This window comes from Oncorhynchus mykiss, chromosome 30 (genome assembly GCF_013265735.2).
Source record: "Oncorhynchus mykiss isolate Arlee chromosome 30, USDA_OmykA_1.1, whole genome shotgun sequence".
Taxonomy (NCBI): Eukaryota; Metazoa; Chordata; class Actinopteri; order Salmoniformes; family Salmonidae; genus Oncorhynchus; species Oncorhynchus mykiss.
In genome coordinates, this window is record NC_050570.1 from 17891180 (window position 1) to 17911589 (window position 20410).

General features: G+C 48.1%; 1 protein-coding gene across 1 annotated transcript in view; it reads left to right on the forward strand.

The window, feature by feature from the left end:
* Nucleotides 1-20410, forward strand: part of LOC110522753 (C3 and PZP-like alpha-2-macroglobulin domain-containing protein 8) — a 65010-nt gene that overhangs the window by 37071 nt on the left and 7529 nt on the right. The window contains exons 28-39 of the mRNA XM_036969132.1: nucleotides 4030-4186; nucleotides 4346-4420; nucleotides 5936-6101; nucleotides 6257-6343; nucleotides 6493-6629; nucleotides 6853-7008; nucleotides 9192-9254; nucleotides 12901-13154; nucleotides 13403-13490; nucleotides 15336-15410; nucleotides 15523-15628; nucleotides 15839-15949. Of these exons, the coding sequence (XP_036825027.1) occupies nucleotides 4030-4186; nucleotides 4346-4420; nucleotides 5936-6101; nucleotides 6257-6343; nucleotides 6493-6629; nucleotides 6853-7008; nucleotides 9192-9254; nucleotides 12901-13154; nucleotides 13403-13490; nucleotides 15336-15410; nucleotides 15523-15628; nucleotides 15839-15949 (1475 nt within the window). The remainder of the gene's footprint in view (nucleotides 1-4029; nucleotides 4187-4345; nucleotides 4421-5935; nucleotides 6102-6256; nucleotides 6344-6492; nucleotides 6630-6852; nucleotides 7009-9191; nucleotides 9255-12900; nucleotides 13155-13402; nucleotides 13491-15335; nucleotides 15411-15522; nucleotides 15629-15838; nucleotides 15950-20410) is intronic.

Sequence of the window (20410 nt, forward strand, 5' to 3'; positions counted from 1 at the left end):
ACGACTACCTCCCCGTAGCACTCACTTCCGTCATCATGAAGTGCTTTGAGAGACTAGTCAAGGACCATATCACCTCCACCCTACCTGACACCCTAGACCCACTCCAATTTGCTTACCGCCCAAATAGGTCCACAGACGATGCAATCTCAACCACACTGCACACTGCCCTAACCCATCTGGACAAGAGGAATACCTATGTGAGAATGCTGTTCATCGGCTACAGCTCGGCATTCAAAACTATAGTACCCTCCAAGCTCGTCATCAAGCTCGAGACCCTGGGTCTCGACCCCGCCCTGTGCAACTGGGTACTGGACTTCCTGACGGGCCGCCCCCAGGTGGTGAGGGTAGGCAACAACATCTCCACCCCGCTGATCCTCAACACTGGGGCCCCACAAGGGTGCGTTCTGAGCCCTCTCCTGTACTCCCTGTTCACCCACGACTGCGTGGCCACGCACGCCTCCAACTCAATCATCAAGTTTGCGGACGACACAACAGTGGTAGGCTTGATTACCAACAACGACGAGACGGCCTACAGGGAGGAGGTGAGGGCCCTCGGAGTGTGGTGTCAGGAAAATAACCTCACCCTCAACGTCAACAAAACTAAGGAGATGATTGTGGACTTCAGGAAACAGCAGAGGGAACACCCCCCTATCCACATCGATGGAACAGTAGTGGAGAGGGTAGTAAGTTTTAAGTTCCTCGGCATACACATCACAGACAAACTGAATTGGTCCACTCACACAGACAGCATCGTGAAGAAGGCGCAGCAGCGCCTCTTCAACCTCAGGAGGCTGAAGAAATTTGGATTGTCACCAAAAGCACTCACAAACTTCTACATATGCACAATCGAGAGCATCCTGGCGGGCTGTATCTCCGCCTGGTACGGCAACTGCTCCGCCCACAACCGTAAGGCTCTCCAGAGGGTAGTGAGGTCTGCACAACGCATCACCCGGGGCAAACTACCTGCCCTCCAGGACACCTACACCACCCGATGTTACAGGAAGGCCATAAAGATCATCAAGGACAACAACCACCCGAGCCACTGCCTGTTCACCCCGCTATCATCCAGAAGGCGAGGTCAGTACAGGTGCATCAAAGCTGGGACCGAGAGACTGAAAAACAGCTTCTATCTCAAGGCCATCAGACTGTTAAACAGCCACCACTAACATTGAGTGGCTGCTGCCAACACACTGACTCAACTCCAGCCACTTTAATAATGGGAATTGATGGGAAATTATGTAAAATATATCACTAGCCACTTTAAACAATGCTACCTAATATAATGTTTACATACCCTACATTATTCATCTCATATGTATACGTATATACTGTACTCTATATAATCTACTGCATCCTTATGTAATACATGTATCACTAGCCACTTTAACTATGCCACTTTGTTTACATACTCATCTCATATGTATATACTGTACTCGATACCATCTACTGTATCTTGCCTATGCTGCTCTGTACCATCACTCATCCATATATCTTTATGTACATATTCTTTATCCCCTTACACTGTGTATAAGACAGTAGTTTTGGAATTGTTAGTTAGATTACTTGTTGGTTATTACTGCATTGTCGGAACTAGAAGCACAAGCATTTCGCTACACTCGCATTAACATCTGCTAACCATGTGTATGTGACAAATAAAATTTGATTCGATTTGATTTACTCTGGGCCTGTTAGTGGTGCCTGGTTAGATACACACGGGACAGGTTGAGGCTGGCATGAAGTGGAACTGATAGCAGAGATTGAGAGAACTAATAGAACTAACTAATACTGTGTTGTGTTAAACAATCGATTTCTACTCCAATGCCAAACAGGCATGGTAAGGAACGAGGGTGAATATAGCAGGAATATGGTGTTTGTATCAAGTCAGATCTTAGATTGATTGATAGATTGATAGATGTTTACATGTTGAAATGGAGAATGGTTTTTATCGCTATGTGTTTGGACATGGTAACCCCTTCTCTTCCCTCTCACATAGCCCTGGTGTGTGTTTGTGTGTGTGTGTGTGTGTGTGTGTGTGTGTGTGTGTGTGTGTGTGTGTGTGTGTGTGTGTGTGTGTTTGGACTTATTTAGAAGACCTCTGTCTATTTGGACTCCATATGACCAACTTTTTGTAAGTACTTCCCAAACAATAAATCCATTATTAAACCTGCATCAAAATAACCAGTAGCCAGGGAATTTATCATGTTGTGGCGTTGTTAACATGGGACTTACTTGTCAGGAAGTCTTGGTCGTTCCTAGGCAATTATAAAAAACCTTGGTTCCAACTTCTATTGACGTTCCAGGATCCAGCTCCAATGTGCTGTTCTGAATGACCTCTGTGTGCTATCCATAACAACATGTCAACAACTTCCTCAAAGTCCAGTGAGGGAGTGGAAGCCCACAGGGAGGGAGGGAGTGACTTCAGCCAGCCAGAGTGGAGGAAGCAGCCCGGTCTCTGGCGTTTACTCGCCCACTAAATCATCTTTACGCTACCCAGCAACTCTCTCTGGGGCCTGGCAGTTAAAGCCGGTGACACAATATTACTTAACATTATAAAAATTCTTGCTGCCTCTCTGGGGAGACATAACTTCCAGGGCACAGCAAGAGAAGATTTAATACCGTGGTTTATGGGAGAGATTTTTTTCTTACTCTCTCTTGGCTTGTTCCTTGAGTTACGGCCCAAATGTATGTTTGGGAAAAAAAACATGGTTTATTTATTTATTTCCCCTTTTTTTTTATGGTAAGCAGCTTGTCTCATCATTTGGCTGCTCTGGGGAGGATGCTGTAATGGAATGCCGGTCTGTAATTAAAGAGCATTGGCCAGAGTGTGCATGTTTCACTAAGGGCAGTTGTTTATGTATGACCGTGTGTTTATTAGCCTAGACGGGTCCCTCACCATTGGCCTCTCTGTGAATCTGGGGTTTGATTCCCACTGTGATTCCAGTTCAGAAACTCCAGGTTTCTGTTTCTGGACATTAGAAATACCTACCCTGGGGATGACTGTTTTTTATACATTCAGAATGTTTATATTCCAGCATGCAGAAACATACTTGATTTGGCTTTGTGAAAGTCCTCGTTCTTGACACTGAAAAGCTGCTGGATCCTGTGGTGACTATCTGCGTTTTACCCACTCCTCCTCCATCTTCCATCTTCATCTTCATCTGCTCTCCCTCGCTCTGAACCACCCACTCTTCCTCCATCTTCATCTTCATCTGCTCTCCCTCGCTCTGTACCACCCACTCCTCCTCCATCTTCATCTTCATCTGCTCTCCCTCGCTCTGTACCACCCACTCCTCCTCCATCTTCATCTTCATCTGCTCTCCCTTGCTCTGTACCACCCACGCCTCCTCCATCTTCCTCTCTTCCATCTTCATCTGCTCTCCCTCGATCTGTACCACCCACTCCTCCATCTTCCTCTCTTCCATCTTCATCTGCTCTCCCTCGCTCTGTACCACCCATACCTCCTCCATCTTCCTCTCTTCCATCTTCATCTGCTCTCCCTCGCTCTGTACCACCCACTCCTCCTCCATCTTCCTCTCTTCCATCTTCATCTGCTCTCCCTCGCTCTGTACCACCCACTCCTCCTCCATCTTCCATCTTCAACTTCATCTGCTCTCCCTCGCTCTGTACCACCCACTCCTCCTCCATCTTCCATCTTCATCTTCATCTGCTCTCCCTCGCTCTGTACCACCCCTCCATCTCTCTCTCTGTCAGTCTGTTTTTGCCTGACAGGATTTTTATGTAGTTTGATTTTCTCACCATGACGTAGCATGTAACAGCTGCCATCTCACTCAACCTTGTTTCTGTTTAGAGATTTAAAATGTGTGACTGGTTGGGGAACATTCCACCCCATTCAAATGGTTTATTTGAACTTTGATGTGAAGTTTGATAAGTATTTTTGAACGATATGTCAGCACATGCTTGAAAGAAACCCAATCCTCCCCCCAATCCTCCCCCCCTCCCTCCCTCCCTCCCTCCCTCCCTCCCTCCCTCCCTGTCTCTGTCTCTTCTCTCTTTCTCACTCCCCTCCAGGCTGACAGCGTTTGTGTTGAAATCCTTTGCTCAGTCTCGTGGGTTCATCTTCATTGACCCAGAGGAGCTGCGTGCTGCCAAGGCCTGGCTCATCAACCACCAGAGAGAGGAGGGCTCCTTCCCCGCCATGGGACGCATCCTCAACAAAGACCTGCAGGTGCGTGCGTAGGTGTATCTGTGTTGTGTAACAGGAGACTGGCCTGTGGGGATGCCTGACATAGTGACCCAGAACCATAGACAGTGTGGAGGGATGTACACGGACGAGGTGTGTGTGTTTTCATAGGCACCATTAACCAGTGTTATTCTCCATCTAAAGGGAGGAATCCATGGAAAGATCTCGTTGACAGCATACGTGGTTGCAGCCCTCCTGGAGACAGGAATAACTACAGAAGTAAGAGGAACAATGGGTGGGACCATGACCTTTCCTACCAATCAGCCTCACCACCTGAACAGCATTATTTAGCACAGTGAATCCTAACCTGACATTTATATGTGGATGTAAATTGGACTTTCAGTGAATCTTTCAAGCTCAGACCTAATAACAGAATATGTGTGTGTATGTGTGTATGTCAGAGAAGGCTATGGGAGTTATAGGCAGACTGGCTGATTGTAATGGCTGGAATGGAATCAATGGAACGGAGTCAAACATATGGTTTCCATATGTTTGATATGTTTGATGCTATTCCATTCCAGCCATTACGATGAGCCCATCCTTCTATAGTGCCTCCCACCAGCCTCCTCTGGTGTGTGTGCGTGCGTTACTGTGTGTTTGCCGGTACATTCCCATCAGCACAAAATATGGATGTTCTGGCACGGCGCCCCCTCATATTTGTTATGCTCCAGTGGCAGTAATCTAATATCTAATCCCTGGCTGACTGCATCAAGATATTTATGAGGAGGACATGCAGAGACAATGATGCCTGTGGAAGGTAGTACACCTCGGCCACATTCCTGTCATGGGGTACCTCGCCATGCTCTTACCCTGGTGCTGAACCCGAGACGACGTGCTCACCGGCCAGTTAAACCCTCTGTAATGTTCTTTGAAGCAACACCTTTGAACACACTGGCAGTGACACTGACATTTTGTCATGGTCGCTCTAGTGAAAATATATCTTTGGCTATTGAAAGGTAGCAGTGTCCTTTATTTTAAGTGCGGTAGGCCCTTTATCTGCCAAAGTCATTGTTGCAGAAGAATGTTGCTGTTTATGTGTTCAGGGAGCGAGTCCATGTACTGTTTATGCTTTGTCCTACTTTGAGCATGTTGCCAATACCAATGTTAAACCCCAGATTGTTATTGTGTCAGCTCTCTGTTCATTCATGCACAGCTCTGCACAAGGTATTCACAAAGTATTTATTCACTCTGGCTCCCTTCCATCCATCTCCCTCCCCCTTCACAAAACCCCCCTTTTCTCTTCCTGTCTTCCTATATTTCCCTATCTATCCTGAAGGGCTCTCCAGAGAATCAGGCCTTTTAAAACTGATGCCAACTATAAAAGGATACTTGACATCAAAGCAAAACTCCTTCCCTCTTACAAATTCAGTTATTTAAAAGATGACTAGGCAGACTAAAGTGAGTGGCTGCTGAAGTCATATCTGAGTGCGCTCAAGAAAATGGGGCACATCTGGAAAAGATGAAAGTGCTCCTACCTTTAATGGCTCAGAGAATGTTTATTTGCCTTTTGATAAGCAGCACATCTGAGTTGAGGAGTATGAGTTGGAACAGTACAGATCTTGAACGTTCAGCAAAGATCAAATATGCCTGACTTAAGCGAAAGATGAATGCGGATGGAGGGAAGGCGTTGTGGAGAGAGGTGTATCCATTTCGCGTGCGAAGGTTTTGTCTGTGTGTGCAATGTGTTAGCGCACGTGTGTGTGTATTTATATAAATATGTGTACTCTTCCCCAGGAGGAGAAGATTGCTGTGGCCAAGGCAAAGGGTTTCCTGGAGAGTAACACATACACAGCTGATGACCCGTACACCACAGCCCTGTCTTCCTACGCCCTGGCTCTGTTACGAAGCCCCTACGCTTCCCTCGCCCTCCGACGCCTCAACCACATGGCCATCACACAAGGTACTCAGCTGTAAGGAACTGATCTCATATCAGTTTGGTTGCCTACCAATTCATATTAAACACTAAACTAACATGACACTGTTCTTTCTCACATTGTTCCTTACACTTTCCTTTCTCTCCATCACTCACTGTTCTTTCTTCTCTGTTTCAATCAGACGGCTTCACCCACTGGAGTCTGACGGGCAGCAAGGTGACCGATGAGGACACTTTCATGGGCTTTAGTGACGGTCTTTCTCAGTCAGGTAGACACACACACTGTCTCGCCTCCTGTGGCCACAGCTAGACTATCCTCTATGACTGATGATGTTCTCACATCTTGACTTTTAGTATTAGTGTGAATGTCTGGTGGCTGTCTAGTGTTTGCATACTAATAGTCTCCTCCATGTCCCAGTGGTGTCAGCGGAGGTGGAGATGACAGCATACGGCCTGCTGACCTACACCCTACTGGGTGACGTGGCCTCCGCCCTGCCTGTGGTCAAGTGGCTCTCCCAGCAGAGGAACGCCCTCGGGGGCTTCTCCTCCACACAGGTACCCCTCACAAGCCTCTCCGCCTCTTTGTCCAAAGCATTCTCCAAAATGTGGTTGTATTTTTCCTTTATTTTACCAGATTAGCCTCACTGACATTTCAAATCTCTTTTAGAAGAGATAACCAGCTCAGCAAAGTATATTTGAAGCAACTGGTAACTGTTCATCTGGTCAGACTGTGTCCAAAGCATCCTTCTAATAACTGTGTGTCTGTCCTCTTTTCTAGGACACGTGTGTAGCTCTTCAGGCGTTGTCTGAGTACGCTATCCTGTCATATGTGGGAGGAGTCAACCTGACCATCTCTCTGGCCTCTACCAACCTGGACTTCCAGGAGAGCTTTGAACTGCACCGCGACAACCAAAAGATCCTGCAGAGCGCCTCGGTAAGGAGTAGGGTCACGTTGCCCTTAGACTCTCATAATGGTTAAGGTTAGGATTGGAGGAAGGTAATCTGATCCTAGATCTGAGCCTAAGGGCATCTTCTTTCTGAGGTAAACACTCTTGCTCAAGTAGTTAAGGGACCTCTACGGTACCAAGATACACACTACACACAGAAGCAAAAATTACAGAATTGTCCATTTTTAATGATGGGTATCTTAAATAACATCCACTAAGTCAATGCAGTTGAGGATAACTAGGAGACTTTATCTAAGCAATGGCATGAATAAACCAGTGAGTGTGTTCAGGCTGTGCGTCTACATTTCCTTCTCATCCCCACAGTGAGGGAGTAGCTCAGGTAAGGGCTTGAACTTTTGTTCCCTCTGCCAGGCATGTAATTATCTGCCCTAATTAGCTGTGTCAGTTTAATTGGGGGTAATTTAGCTATGCTGGTTAGTGGCCAGGCTATTTGACTGCTGCTGCTTACATCAACAGCATTCAAATCAAATTTTATTTGTCACATGCGCCGAATACAACAGGTGTAGTAGACCTTACCGTGAAATGCTTACTTACAAGCCCTTAACCAACAATGCAGTTTTAAGAAAATAGAGCTAAGAAAATATTCACTAATATATGTATATATATATATATATATATATAAAAGTAACACAAAAAAAATAATAATGATCCTATATCTGTGGAGGCTCCTCAGAGGAGGAAGGGAAGGACCATCCTCAGTGAATTTCATTTAAAAAAATTGTAAAACATTCTAAAATGTATCATTTTTAAATAAAATTATACTAAATATGTCAGCAAATAATTGTTTAAAACACACTATTTTGCAATGAATGGCTACAGTAGCCTCAATAGCACTCTGTAGGGTAGCACCATGGTGTAGCCAGAGGACAGCTAGCTTCCATCCATCTCTTGGTACATTGACTTCAATACAAAACCTAGGAGGCTCTTGGTTCTCACCCCCATCCATAGACTTACATAGTAATTATGACAACTTCCGGAGGACGTCCTCCAACCTATCAGAGCTCTTGCAGCATGAACTGACATGTTGTCCACCCAATCAAATAATCAAAGAATTAATCTAGTTCTGAAAGCATAAGCTATAGCTAGCTAGCACTGCAGTGCATAAAATGTGGTGAGTAGTTGACTCAAAGAGAGAGAAAGATAATAGTTTAACCGTTTTCAACAAATTAACTTCTTCAAAAAAAGAAGAAGCAAGAGAGAGAGATATTTCATTGTGTCTTTTCACTTTCAGTTTCACTTACTTGCAAATGCAGCTAACGTTAGTTAGTTTAGCCTACTGAAACACCCTGCTCAAACAGAGGGATGCTATGTTAGCTAGCTGGCTATGACTATCCAACACAACACTGGAACCCTTCCATGTAAGCTTTTGGTTTTATTAATTTATTGCCACCGGGGCCTGCGGTGTAACTGCTAAACTGCTTACTGACTGTACACTGTAACGTTACTGCATGATTGGAGCAGTTTACTAACACATTAGTGCTATTACCTATGTTGACTAGGACGTTACTTTAGCTAATATGAGGACAATGATGACAATTAAGTTTGGTTATCTTTAGTTTTTTTTTGTGTGTGTTCTTTTGGTGTTCATTCAAAGAAGATGTACACTTTCCACGCTACGCTTTGGTCTCATTCCGACAACGGACGTAACACTTGGCCTCGCAGCCTTGTGAATGTTGACCTGTTTCAAGGTCTTGCTCACATCGGCTACGGAGAGCGTGATCACACAGTCGTCCAGAACAGCTGGTGCAATCATGCATGCGTCAGTGTTGCTTGCCTTGAAACAAGCATAAAAGGCATTTAGCCCATCTGGTATGTTTGCGTCTGGTAGGCTTGCGTCACTGGGCAGCTCGCGGCTGGGTTTACCTTTGTTGTCCGTAATAGTTTGCAAGCCCTGACACAAGCCCTGACACAAGCCCTGACACAAGCCCTGACACAAGCCCTGACACAAGCCCTGACACAAGCCCTGACACAAGCCCTGACACAGGATTCAATTTTAGTCCTGTTTTGACTCTTTGCCTGTTTGATGGTTTGTCTCTCTAACCGCCTCTGTCACCTCCCACCCACCCCTTTTCTCTCTCAACCCTATTCTCCCTTTTTTCCTCTTTCTCTCTTGCTCTGTCTCTCTCTCCCTTCCCTCCTCTCGCTGCAGATTCCCAGTATTCCCACAGGGCTGTTTGTCAGTGCTAAAGGCGAGGGCTGCTGTCTCATGCAGGTACGTTACTTCTGATCTCCCCCTTCTATAATTTTATCTTTCACTCACAGAGAATCCTCCAGAGGGGAAAAGCCAGTGCATTCCCATGACTCATTGCTCTAATGCCCAAATTCCTGACTGTAAATCGGAATGATCTTGTAAAACGTAGGGAATTGTTCAGCAGGGACTGTTCGTTCCCCAATTACACTGGATAGGATGCTGTTTTTCCTGTACCTTGTCACTAAAACAGAAAGCTATTTGAGGCCAGGGTGCATAAACAACTACTGGGGGAGTTTCTCTGTTCAGCTTCCTGCTCTAGATAGAACACAGCGTTCCTCCTCTCCTCACTTTGCCTTTCCGGCATGTTTAGAAGAGCCTGTCAACCTTAACCCTCTTCACATGACAGGTGATCATTATACTGGCCTCAAATGGGTTCTGTGATCCTTCAGATAACACTAACAGTTATTGGATCCTTTGAAAAAAGACAGAAATCTTATAAGCATAATTATGCAGGTAGCCTGGTGATTAGAGCGTTAGGCCAGTAACCGAAAGGTCGCTAGTTCGAATCCCTCGACAAGGTAAAGATATGTTAATGTGCCATTGAGCAAGGCACTTAACCCTCATTTCTACAGGGTTGCCATTGATAATGGCAGACTGGTTGTGACCCCACTCTCCAAGGGTGTTTCAGGGAGAGTTGGGATATGCAAAAAAAAAACACATTTCCAATTCACACATGCGTATTAATACACATTTGTACATGTGTAAAATAGGACAGGTATAAGTGCCCACCAAATTATTATACATTTTATTATTACATATATACACTGGGGTATAGCCCCAGTATCCTATGATGGTGCCACCTTTCCAACAAGTCAGTTCATCAAATTTCTGCCCTGCTATAGCTGCCCCGGTCAACTGTACTGTAAGTGGCGGCAGGGTAGCCTAGTGGTTAAAGCGTTGGGCTAGAAAGGTTTCAAGTTCAAATCCCCGAGCTGACAAGGTACAAATCTGTCGTTCTGCCCCTGAACAAGGCAGTTAACCCACTGTTCCTAGGCCGTCATTGAAAATAAGAATTTGTTCTTAACTGACTTGCCTAGTCAGGTAAAAGAAAAGTGCTGTTATTGTGAAGTGGAAACATCTAGGAGCATCAACGACTCAGCTGCGAAGTGATAGGCCACACAAGCTCACAGAACGGGACCACAGAGTGCTAAAGCATTTAGCACGTAAAAAATGTCTGTCCCTGGTTGCAACACTCACTACTGAGTTCCAAACTGCCTCTGGAAGCAAAGTCGGCACAATGACTGTTTGTCGAGAGCTTCATGAAATGGGTTTCCATGGCCGCACAGAAGCCTTAGATCGCCATGCGCAATGCCAAGCGTCAGCTGGAGTGGTGTAAAGCTCGCCGCCATGGACTCTGGAGCAGTGGAAATGCATTTTCTGGAGTGAATCACGCTTCACCATCTGTCAGTCCGATGAATGAATCTGGGTTTGGCGGATGCCAGGAGAACTTTACCTGCCCGTATGCATAGTGCCAATGGTAAAGTTTGGTGGAGAAGGAATAATGGTTTGGGGCTGTTTTTCATGGTCCGGTCTAAGCCCCTTAGTTTCAGTGAAGGGAAATCTTACTGCTACAGCATACAATGACATTCTAGATGATTCTTGGCATCCAACTTTGTGGCAACAGTTTGGGGAAGGCCCTTTCTGTTTCAGCATGACAATCAAATCAAAGTGTGTCACGTGCGCCGAATACAATGCTTACTTACAGGCCCTAACCAACAGTGCAATTTTTAAACAAAAAATAGGTATTAGGTGAACAATAGATAAGTAAAGAAATTAAAAACAACAGTAAAAAGACAGTAGCGAGGCTATATACAGTAGCGAGGCTATATACAGTAGCGAGGCTATATACAGTAGCGAGGCTATATACAGTAGCGAGGCTATAACAGTAGCGAGGCTATATACAGTAGCGAGGCTATATACAGTAGCAAGGCTATATACAGGCACCGGTTAGTCGGGCTAATTGAGGTAGTATGTACATGTAGGTATGGTTAAAGTGACAATGCATATATGATAAACAGAGAGTAGCAGTAGCGTAAAAGAGGGGTTGGTGGGTGATAGGTGGCGGGTGGCGGGACACAATGCAGATAGTCCGGGTAGCCATTTGAACACCTGTTCAGCAGTCTTATGGCTTGGGGGTTAAAGCTGTTGAGAAGCCTTTTGGTCCTAGACTTGGCGCTCCGGTACCGCTTGCCATGCGGTAGTAGAGAGATCAATCTATGACTGGGGTGGCTGGGGTCTTCGACAATTTTTAGGGCCTTCCTCTGACACCGCCTGGTGTAGAGGTCCTGGATGGCAGACAGCTTTGCCCCAGGCCGAGCAGTTACTCAACCTGCTCCAATGCCCCCGTGCACAAAGCGAGGACATTACATAAATGGTTTGTCGAGATCGGTGTGGAGGAACTTGACTGGCCTGCACAGAGCCCTGACCTCAACCCCATTGAACACCTTTGGGATGAATTGGAAAGCCCACTGCAAGCCAGGCCTAAACGCCCAACAACAGTGCCTGACCTCACTAATGCTCTCATGGATGAATGGAAGCAAATCCCTGCAGCAATGTTCCAACATTTAGTGGAAAGCCTTCCCAGAAGAGTGGAGACTGTTATAGTAGCAAAGGGGGGACCGACTCCATATTAATGCTCATGATTTTAGAATGAGATTTTCGACGAGCAGGTGTCCAGATACTTTTGGTCATGTAGTGTACTACCTTACCCCGTTCAAAGGCACTTCAATCTTTTGTCTTGCCCATTCACTCTCTGAATTGCACACATACACAATCCATGAGAGGAACCTAGAGATGAACCAGGCTCTGAGGGGGGGGGCAGTCCTCTTCTGGTTGTGCCGGTGGAGATTATAAAAGTACATGGCCATTAAGGCTAGATCGTTCTTCAAGATGTTCAAATGTTCATAGATGACCAGAAGGGTCAAATAATAATCACAGGGGTGATAGAGGGTGCAACAGGTCAGCACCTCAGGAGTAAATGTCAGTTGGCTTTTTCATAGCTGAACATTGAGGTCGAGACAGCAGGTGAGAGAGAGAGAGTCGAAACAGCAGGTCCAGGATAAGGTAGCAGGTCCGGTGAACAGGTCAGGGTTCCATAGCCGCAGGCAAAACAGCAGAAAGTGGATCAGCAGCACAACCAGGTGGACTGGGGACAGCGACAGCGAGAAGTCGTCAGGCCAGGTAGTCCTAAGGCATGGTCCTAGGGCTCAGGTTCTCTGGGAGGGGAGAGAGGGAGAAATGGGAGAATTAGAAGGTTCAGCCTATCTCTGTCCCCCTTCTCACTCCACACATTCCTGCAAACCTCTACACATACACCACTTTTCCAGCTTTCACACCTCTCCCTCCCTCAGCACATCCCTCTCTCCAGTCTGCCATTGCCTGAGGCCTGGAGCACCTGGGCTGTAATGAGATGACAAGATAGGCATGATTAAAGAGAGAGTGTGTGTGTACATGCATACCTATGTGCAGGAGCTCGTGCTTGCGTGTGCGTGTACTAGCTTCCACACTCAATGGGTTTGCTCTACAACATAGGTTCTCTGCACTTTCTATTACCTCCGGAATCGGGAATAAATTCTCTCTCCAAGCTCTGCTTGTGTTCTCGCCTCAGATTGATGTATCCTACAACGTGCCTGACCCCGTGGCCAAGCCAGCTTTCCAGCTTAAGGTGGACCTGAAGGAGCCCAGGCAGGAGCGCCACCCGCCAGCCCCGCCCTCCCCCCTCCACGCCAGCCCTCGCTCGCGATCCCGTTCCGACAACCGCTCGGAGCTGAGCCGCAAACGCCGGGCTGCCACCGACGATGAAGACCCCGCAGCCCACCAAGACGACCTAGACTACCGTATCACCCTGGAAGCCTGCGCCAGGTACTGCAGAGACTGCAGCAGCCTTTTAGCCTAACTAGCATTTAGCCTGGTAGTTGGCCTAGTTCTGCTAGCATCTAGCCTGGTAGTTGGCCCAGATCTGCTAGCATCTAGCCTGGTAGTTGGTCTATTTCTGCTAGCATTTATCCTGGCATTTGGCCTAGTTCTGCTAGCGTTTAACCTGGTGGTTGGCCTAGTTCCACTAGCATTTAGCTTAGCATCTAACTCTCTTAGCATTTTTCTCTCTTCAGGTGGCTCCACACAGGTTCTTCCAACATGGCTGTCTTGGAGGTCCCTCTGCTGTCAGGTTTCCGTGCCGATGTGGAAAGTTTGGAGAGGGTAGGACATAAACATACACTCACATTACAATGTCATACAGACAGACGGCATGTAGCATAGCGGTTAGAGCGTTGGGCCAGTAACCGAAAGGTCACTTGTGCGAATTCCGACAGTCTGTAGATGTGCCCTTGAGCAAGGTACTTAACACAAATTTGCTGTACTACTATGGCTGATCCTAATACAACACATTTCACTGTGTATGTGACAATAAAACAACCCCCCCCCCCCCCCCCAAAAAAAAAAAGACAAAGACAGACACGGCTCACATCTGAAGGCCATTTCAGAGGTGTGGTGTGGAATTGATCAGTCCCCTTCTGTTTTGCTCAGTCCCCTATGCTGCTCATGCTTCTTCCCCTGTCTCAGAGAGGTGTTTGTGGACGTGTGTTTATTAACGGAGGAGGACATTGAGTGGCTCTGCCATTGTGCTGCTACTCTTGGCAGATATAGACAAAACATTTGCGCCACTGTACTGAGTATCCGCTCTGTTTCTCTTGTAAACACAGGGGTCATGCTGAATGTTACTGGGAATTGTGCACTGTGTGTGTGTGTGTGACTGGGTGTGTGTGTGTTTGTTTATACAGCAGTGGGGTAATCACTATTGAGAGGGTATTTTTACTGCAGTGTCTGGATGAGGGCCAGCTCTGGCCCAGTGATGTTACTGTTTCTATGGGGCTCCACAAGGAGCGAGCACAAACCCTCACAGACCCTTTCTGGGGCTATTACCCAGCCACCAGGGAAGGGCTGGGCCACTGGGGGTTGCCATTGTTTATTCCAACTACCCCATTCTGAGAGCCAGGGGAGAGGGACCCAGGGACGCATGGCAGACATCTTAGAGAGGGGGGTGAGAGGTTAGTTGAAGTCACCTCCCCAGGCCCTCTTCAAAACACTTGTCTCCCTCATTTCTGCAGAGTTATGGGCCCCAAAATCAAACTATCCACCTTCGTAAAGACCTACCTACCTGGGGGGACAAATTTACACCCACTCACACACACACACACTATCTCCCTGAGACTTGAGGGAGTCGGTGCTGACCTGTATATTGAAGTGGCTTACAAGCTCTGTTTACAGAGCCAGCCCTGCTCGCCTCCCTGCTGTACGACTGCCTGGCTGCCCTGACCAGCAGCATTCCTCACATCATGAGACGGAGCCTCGCTTATGCAGTCATGTCTTGTTGTTTTCATAGATGTTACTTGGAATCCTTACACAACATACTTTGGCCTCTATTGCTCTTTTTATCCATAAAATGAGCTGAGCTGAATGGAGCAAAATGCCTTTCACACTATGCTACCTACTTTATGTTACTTTAAGTGCTCAGAGAAAGTGAATGGAATACATTTCAAGTTGTTACTATAATTATAGTTATTGTCAAGAGAGAAAACAACACGTCCAACACACAGCCTACTTATACACACACACACACACACTATCAAGCTCTCTCTCCCTCTGTGTGTGTGTGTGTGTGTGTGTGTATGTGTGTGTGTGTGTGTGTGTGTGTGTCCCAGTGGCGCCAGCTCAGGCTGAGCACCTCATAAACTTAATCTGTCCGTAGGACTGCCACCTTTTAGAGAGCCCTGTGGGAGGAATTACCCCGCCCCCTCAAACCATACTTCCCACAACACCTATCCCCTTAGGCAGTAAACAGAAACTCCCTCGTAGACAGTCGACACAGGTACTGTTATTGGAAGCTGGCTCCCTCCCTTTGGCTTGTAAACAGGCTTGGCTTGACCTACCTACAACTGGACTGAAAGGTCACCAGAATTCTCACTGGCCATCAGTGAGACAACAGAAAAGCTTAGCATTGAGTCGGACTCTTGAGTAGTTCATCCCCCTTTTCCTATCATAAAGCTGCTGCTGGACAAGAGGGTTGGTCTGAAGAGGTACGAAGTGGATGGAAGGAAGGTCCTCTTCTACTTTGATGAGGTGAGTTAGCCATACCGGTATATCACCATTGTAATCTGTGGTGTACTGTACTGTGATCAGTTCTAACTGTTTTACATGTTTGCCCTGTCTCTGTGCTTGTCCCACAACGCAGATCTCCAGTCAGTGTATGACATGTGTGGCCTTCCAGGCTGTCAGGGAGTACATAATGGGCAAGACAGCGCCTGTTCCGGTCAAGGTGTACGACTACTACGAACCAGGTGTGCCTCTGACGTGATGAATATTTTTAACAGCACCTCACTTTGCGAGCAAGAAAACCCTCCTTCGATGATTAACTGACAGCCTTCTCTCAGAGGAAATTGGAATTCTCTGGTCTGTGGTTTAAAATGCAAGTACAGAGTTGTTTTGTGGAGAGACGTGTCCACTACTCCTACAAAGCTGTGTGTTTCTGTCTCTCTCTCGCTATACAGCATTTGAAGCCACCCGCTTTTACAATGTGAGCGAGAGCAGTCCCCTGGCCCGCAAGCTGTGTGACGGCACCACGTGCAACGAGGTGGAGAGCTCAACCAATCAGTGGATAGGTAAAAGTTACAACACTCTACTGTATGTCCATTAACGGAACTACCACATTCTCTTTGTGTTAGTCCCCATTTAGCCCAGCTAATGAAACAGTGAGAGAGAGAGAGAGCAAGTGAAGGTGTGACTTGTGTCTGACGGGGCTCCTCTGTAAACCTCCATTTCCTGTCCCTTGACTTTCTAAGAGCGTGTGTGTCGTGCCTAAACTGTTATTGGTACGGGCCGATGTTGGGAAGAGAAGAAACAGAAAAGCAGGCCCACACAGGAATGCCCACTGGCCCTGGTTGTCATCGTGCCGAGTGTTTCCGTTTCAGCGACACATACACACACTCTCATTAGCGGGGACCGATGTTGCTACAACAAATGGCAAAGTTTGCCCCTGTCACCGTGGTGACGGGTGGATGACCCTGTTTGTGTTGATGCTGTGTTTTGCTGGCTTGGCTGAGAGAGAGAGAAGCTGATGGGCTGGGACCCCCGTGCAGCTGGAACCAAGGCCATGCCCAGACCCTGGGGAACAGTGCTCATCAACACACATCCTCTCACACACATAATCTTTTTCTCTCTCTCGCCTAACACTTTCCCTCCTATGAAAGATGTCATCTCTTTATTTGCCTGACCCATGTTTGGAATATATTTTTTTTGTCCTGTGTATTTTACTATGAAGTAATTATGGTTGCATTCCACTACTAAAGTCACACAATGTTGATACACATTGTTAGAAAAAAGCAAAAGTTCAAGATCCCCAAAGTTGAAAAATATATACAGTGCCTTGCGAAAGTATTCGGCCCCCTTGAACTTTGCGACCTTTTGCCACATTTCAGGCTTCAAACATAAAGATATAAAACTGTATTTTTTTGTGAAGAATCAACAATAAGTGGGACACAATCATGAAGTGGAACGACATTTATTGGATATTTCGAACTTTTTTAACAAATCAAAAACTGAAAAATTGGGCGTGCAAAATTATTCAGCCCCCTTAAGTTAATACTTTGTAGCGCCACCTTTTGCTGCGATTACAGCTGTAAGTCGCTTGGGGTATGTCTCTATCAGTTTTGCACATCGAGAGACTGACATTTTTTCCCATTCCTCCTTGCAATACAGCTCGAGCTCAGTGAGGTTGGATGGAGAGCATTTGTGAACAGCAGTTTTCAGTTCTTTCCACAGATTCTCGATTGGATTCAGGTCTGGACTTTGACTTGGCCATTCTAACACCTGGATATGTTTATTTTTTAACCATTCCATTGTAGATTTAGCTTTATGTTTTGGATCATTGTCTTGTTGGAAGACAAATCTCCGTCCCAGTCTCAGGTCTTGTAACGTTCTGAGTGTAGTGGGTGAGAAGTCAGGCGCAGGAAGCAGAGAGTTCAGGGGAGTGCTATTTTAATGCACCACAACGGCGAACATAAGCCAACCCCACGAAAACACAGGGCGTAATACAAAACAAACGCCCCAAACAGGGGGACTTAAACTGTCCAGAAAAGACCCACGAAATGGGAAAGCACGTAACTCACAGACGTGCACACAAGTTTACACAACACAGAAGGTCACAATAATGAATCCCGCACAAGGAACCAGGCGGGCCGGCTGACTAAATAAAGCCTCACTAATTATACATAATTCAAAACAGGTGCACTCAATGAACACATAAGGGAGGGGGAGGAAATAATCAGTGGCAGCTAGTAGGCCGGCGACGACGACCGCCGAGCGCCACCCGAACGGGAAGGGGAGCCACCTTCGGTCGGAGTCGTGACAGTACCCCCCCCCTTGATGCGCGGCTCCCGCAGCGCGCCGACACCGGCCTTGAGGTCGACCCGGAGGACGAGGCGCAGGGCGCTCCGGATGGAGGTGATGGAAATCCCTCAACATTGACGGATCCAAAATGTCCCCCACCGGTACCCAGCACCTCTCCTCCGGACCGTACCCCTCCCAGTCCACGAGGTACTGCAGGCCCCTCACCCGGCGTCTCGAGTCCAGAATGGCCCGTATCGTATACGCCGGGGACCCCTCGATGTCCAGAGGGGGAGGAGGGACCTCCGGCACCTCACCGTCCTGTAGGGGACCAGCTACCACCGGCCTGAGGAGAGACACATGAAACGAGGGGTTAATACGATAATAGGAAGGGAGTTGTAATCGATAACACACCTCGTTTATTCTCCTCAGGACTTTGAAAGGCCCTACACACTGCGGCCCAAGCTTCCGGCAGGGCAAGCGGAGGGGCAGGTTTCGGGTCGAGAGCCAGACCCTGTACAAACACGGGGGCCTCACTGCGGTGGCGGTCAGCACTCCTTTTCTGCCGTCCACTAGCTTGTTGAAGGGATTCCCGGACGGCCCTCCAGGTCTCTTTGGAGCGCTGCACCCATTCCTCCACCGCAGGAGCCTCGGTCTGGCTCGGATGCCACGGTGCCAGGACCGGCTGGTACCCCAACACACACTGAAAAGGGGACACATTAGTAGAGGAGTGGCGTAGTGAGTTCTGGGCCATTTCGGCCCAGGGGATGTACCTCGCCCACTCCCCTGGCCGGTCCTGGCAGTACGACCGCAGAAACCTACCCACCTCCTGGTTTACTCTCTCCACCTGCCCATTATTTTCGGGGTGATAACCGGAGGTCAGGCTGACCGAGACCCCCAGACGCTCCATGAACGCCCTCCATACTCGGGACGTGAACTGGGGGCCCCGATCAGAAACGATGTCCTCCGGCACCCCGTAGTGCCGGAAGACGTGGGTGAATAATGCCTCCGCAGTCTGTAGGGCTGTAGGGATACCGGGCAACGGGAGGAGACGGCAGGACTTAGAGAACCGATCCACAATCACCAGAACCGTGGTGTTCCCCTGAGACGGGGGAAGATCGGTCAGGAAGTCTACGGATAGATGTGACCATGGCCGTTGTGGAACGGGGAGGGGTTGTAACTTCCCTCTAGGAAGGTGCCTAGGAGCCTTACTCTGGGCGCACACTGAACAGGAGGAGACATAAACCTTAACGTCCCTAGCCAAGGTAGGCCACCAATACCTCCCCCGAAGGCTCCCTATTGTCCTCCTCACCCCAGGGTGACCCGAGGAGGGTAGGACGTGAGCCCACCGAATCAGTTGGTCCCGAACACCAAGCGGCACATACTTCTGCCCCGCCGGACACTGAGGAGGCGCGGGTTCAGCCCGTAACGCCCGCTCGATGTCCGAGTCCACCTCCCATACCACTGGTGCTATCAGCTTTGAGGCGGGAAGGATGGGAGTAGGTTCGGTGGACCTATCCTCTGTGTCGTAAAGGCGGGACAGTGCATCCGCTTTCACGTTCTGGGAGCCCGGTCTATACGATAAAGTGAACCGGAATCGGGTAAAAAATATGGCCCACCTTGCCTGACGCGGGTTCAGTCTCCTAGCTGCCCGAATATACTCCAGATTTTGGTGGTCGGTCCAGATGAGAAAGGGGTGCTTAGCCCCCTCAAGCCAGTGTCTCCACACCTTCAGAGCCCTGACCACCGCTAACAACTCCCGGTCACCCACATCATAGTTACGCTCCGCTGGGCTGAGCTTCCTCGAGAAGTAAGCGCAGGGGCGGAGTTTTGGTGGCGTACCCGAGCGCTGTGATAGCACGGCACCCACCCCAGCCTCGGACGCATCCACCTCCACTATGAATGCTAGAGAGGGGTCCGGATGGGCCAACACGGGTGCATCCGTGAACAGCGCCTTCAACTTGTTGAAAGCTCCGTCCGCCTCTGCTGACCACCGCAACCGCACCGGACCCCCCTTCAGCAGTGAGGTAATTGGAGCCGCTACCTGGCCAAAACCCCGGATAAACCTCCGGTAGTAGTTGGCAAAACCCAAAAACCGCTGCACCTCTTTTACCGTGGTCGGAGTCGGCCAATTACGCACGGCCTTACTGCGGTCACCCTCCATCTCCACCCCCAAGGTTAAAATGCGATAACCCAGAAAGGAGACGGCTCGTTTGGAGAACACACACTTCTCAGCCTTGACGTATAGGTCATGCTCCAGCAGTCTACCAAGCACCCTGCGTACCAGAGACACATGCGCGGCGTGAGTGGCTGAGTAGATCAGAATATCATCGATATAAACAACTACTCCCTGCCTGTGCAGGTCCCTGAGAATATCGTCTACAAAGGATTGAAAAACGGCTGGAGCATTCTTTAACCCATACGGCATGACGCAGTACTCATAATGGCCCGATGTGGTACTAAATACGGTTTTCCACTCGTCTCCCTTCCGAATACGCACCAGGCTATACGCGCTCCTGAGATCCAATTTTGTGAAGAACTGCGCTCCCTGAAATGATTCCACTGCCGTAGCAATGAGAGGTAGTGGGTAGCTGAATCCCACCGTGATGGCATTTAGACCTCTATAATCAATACACGGACGCAAACCTCCCTCCTTTTTCCTCACAAAAAAGAAACTCGAGGAGACGGGTGAGATGGAGGACCGAATGTACCCCTGTCTTGAGACTCCGTGATATATG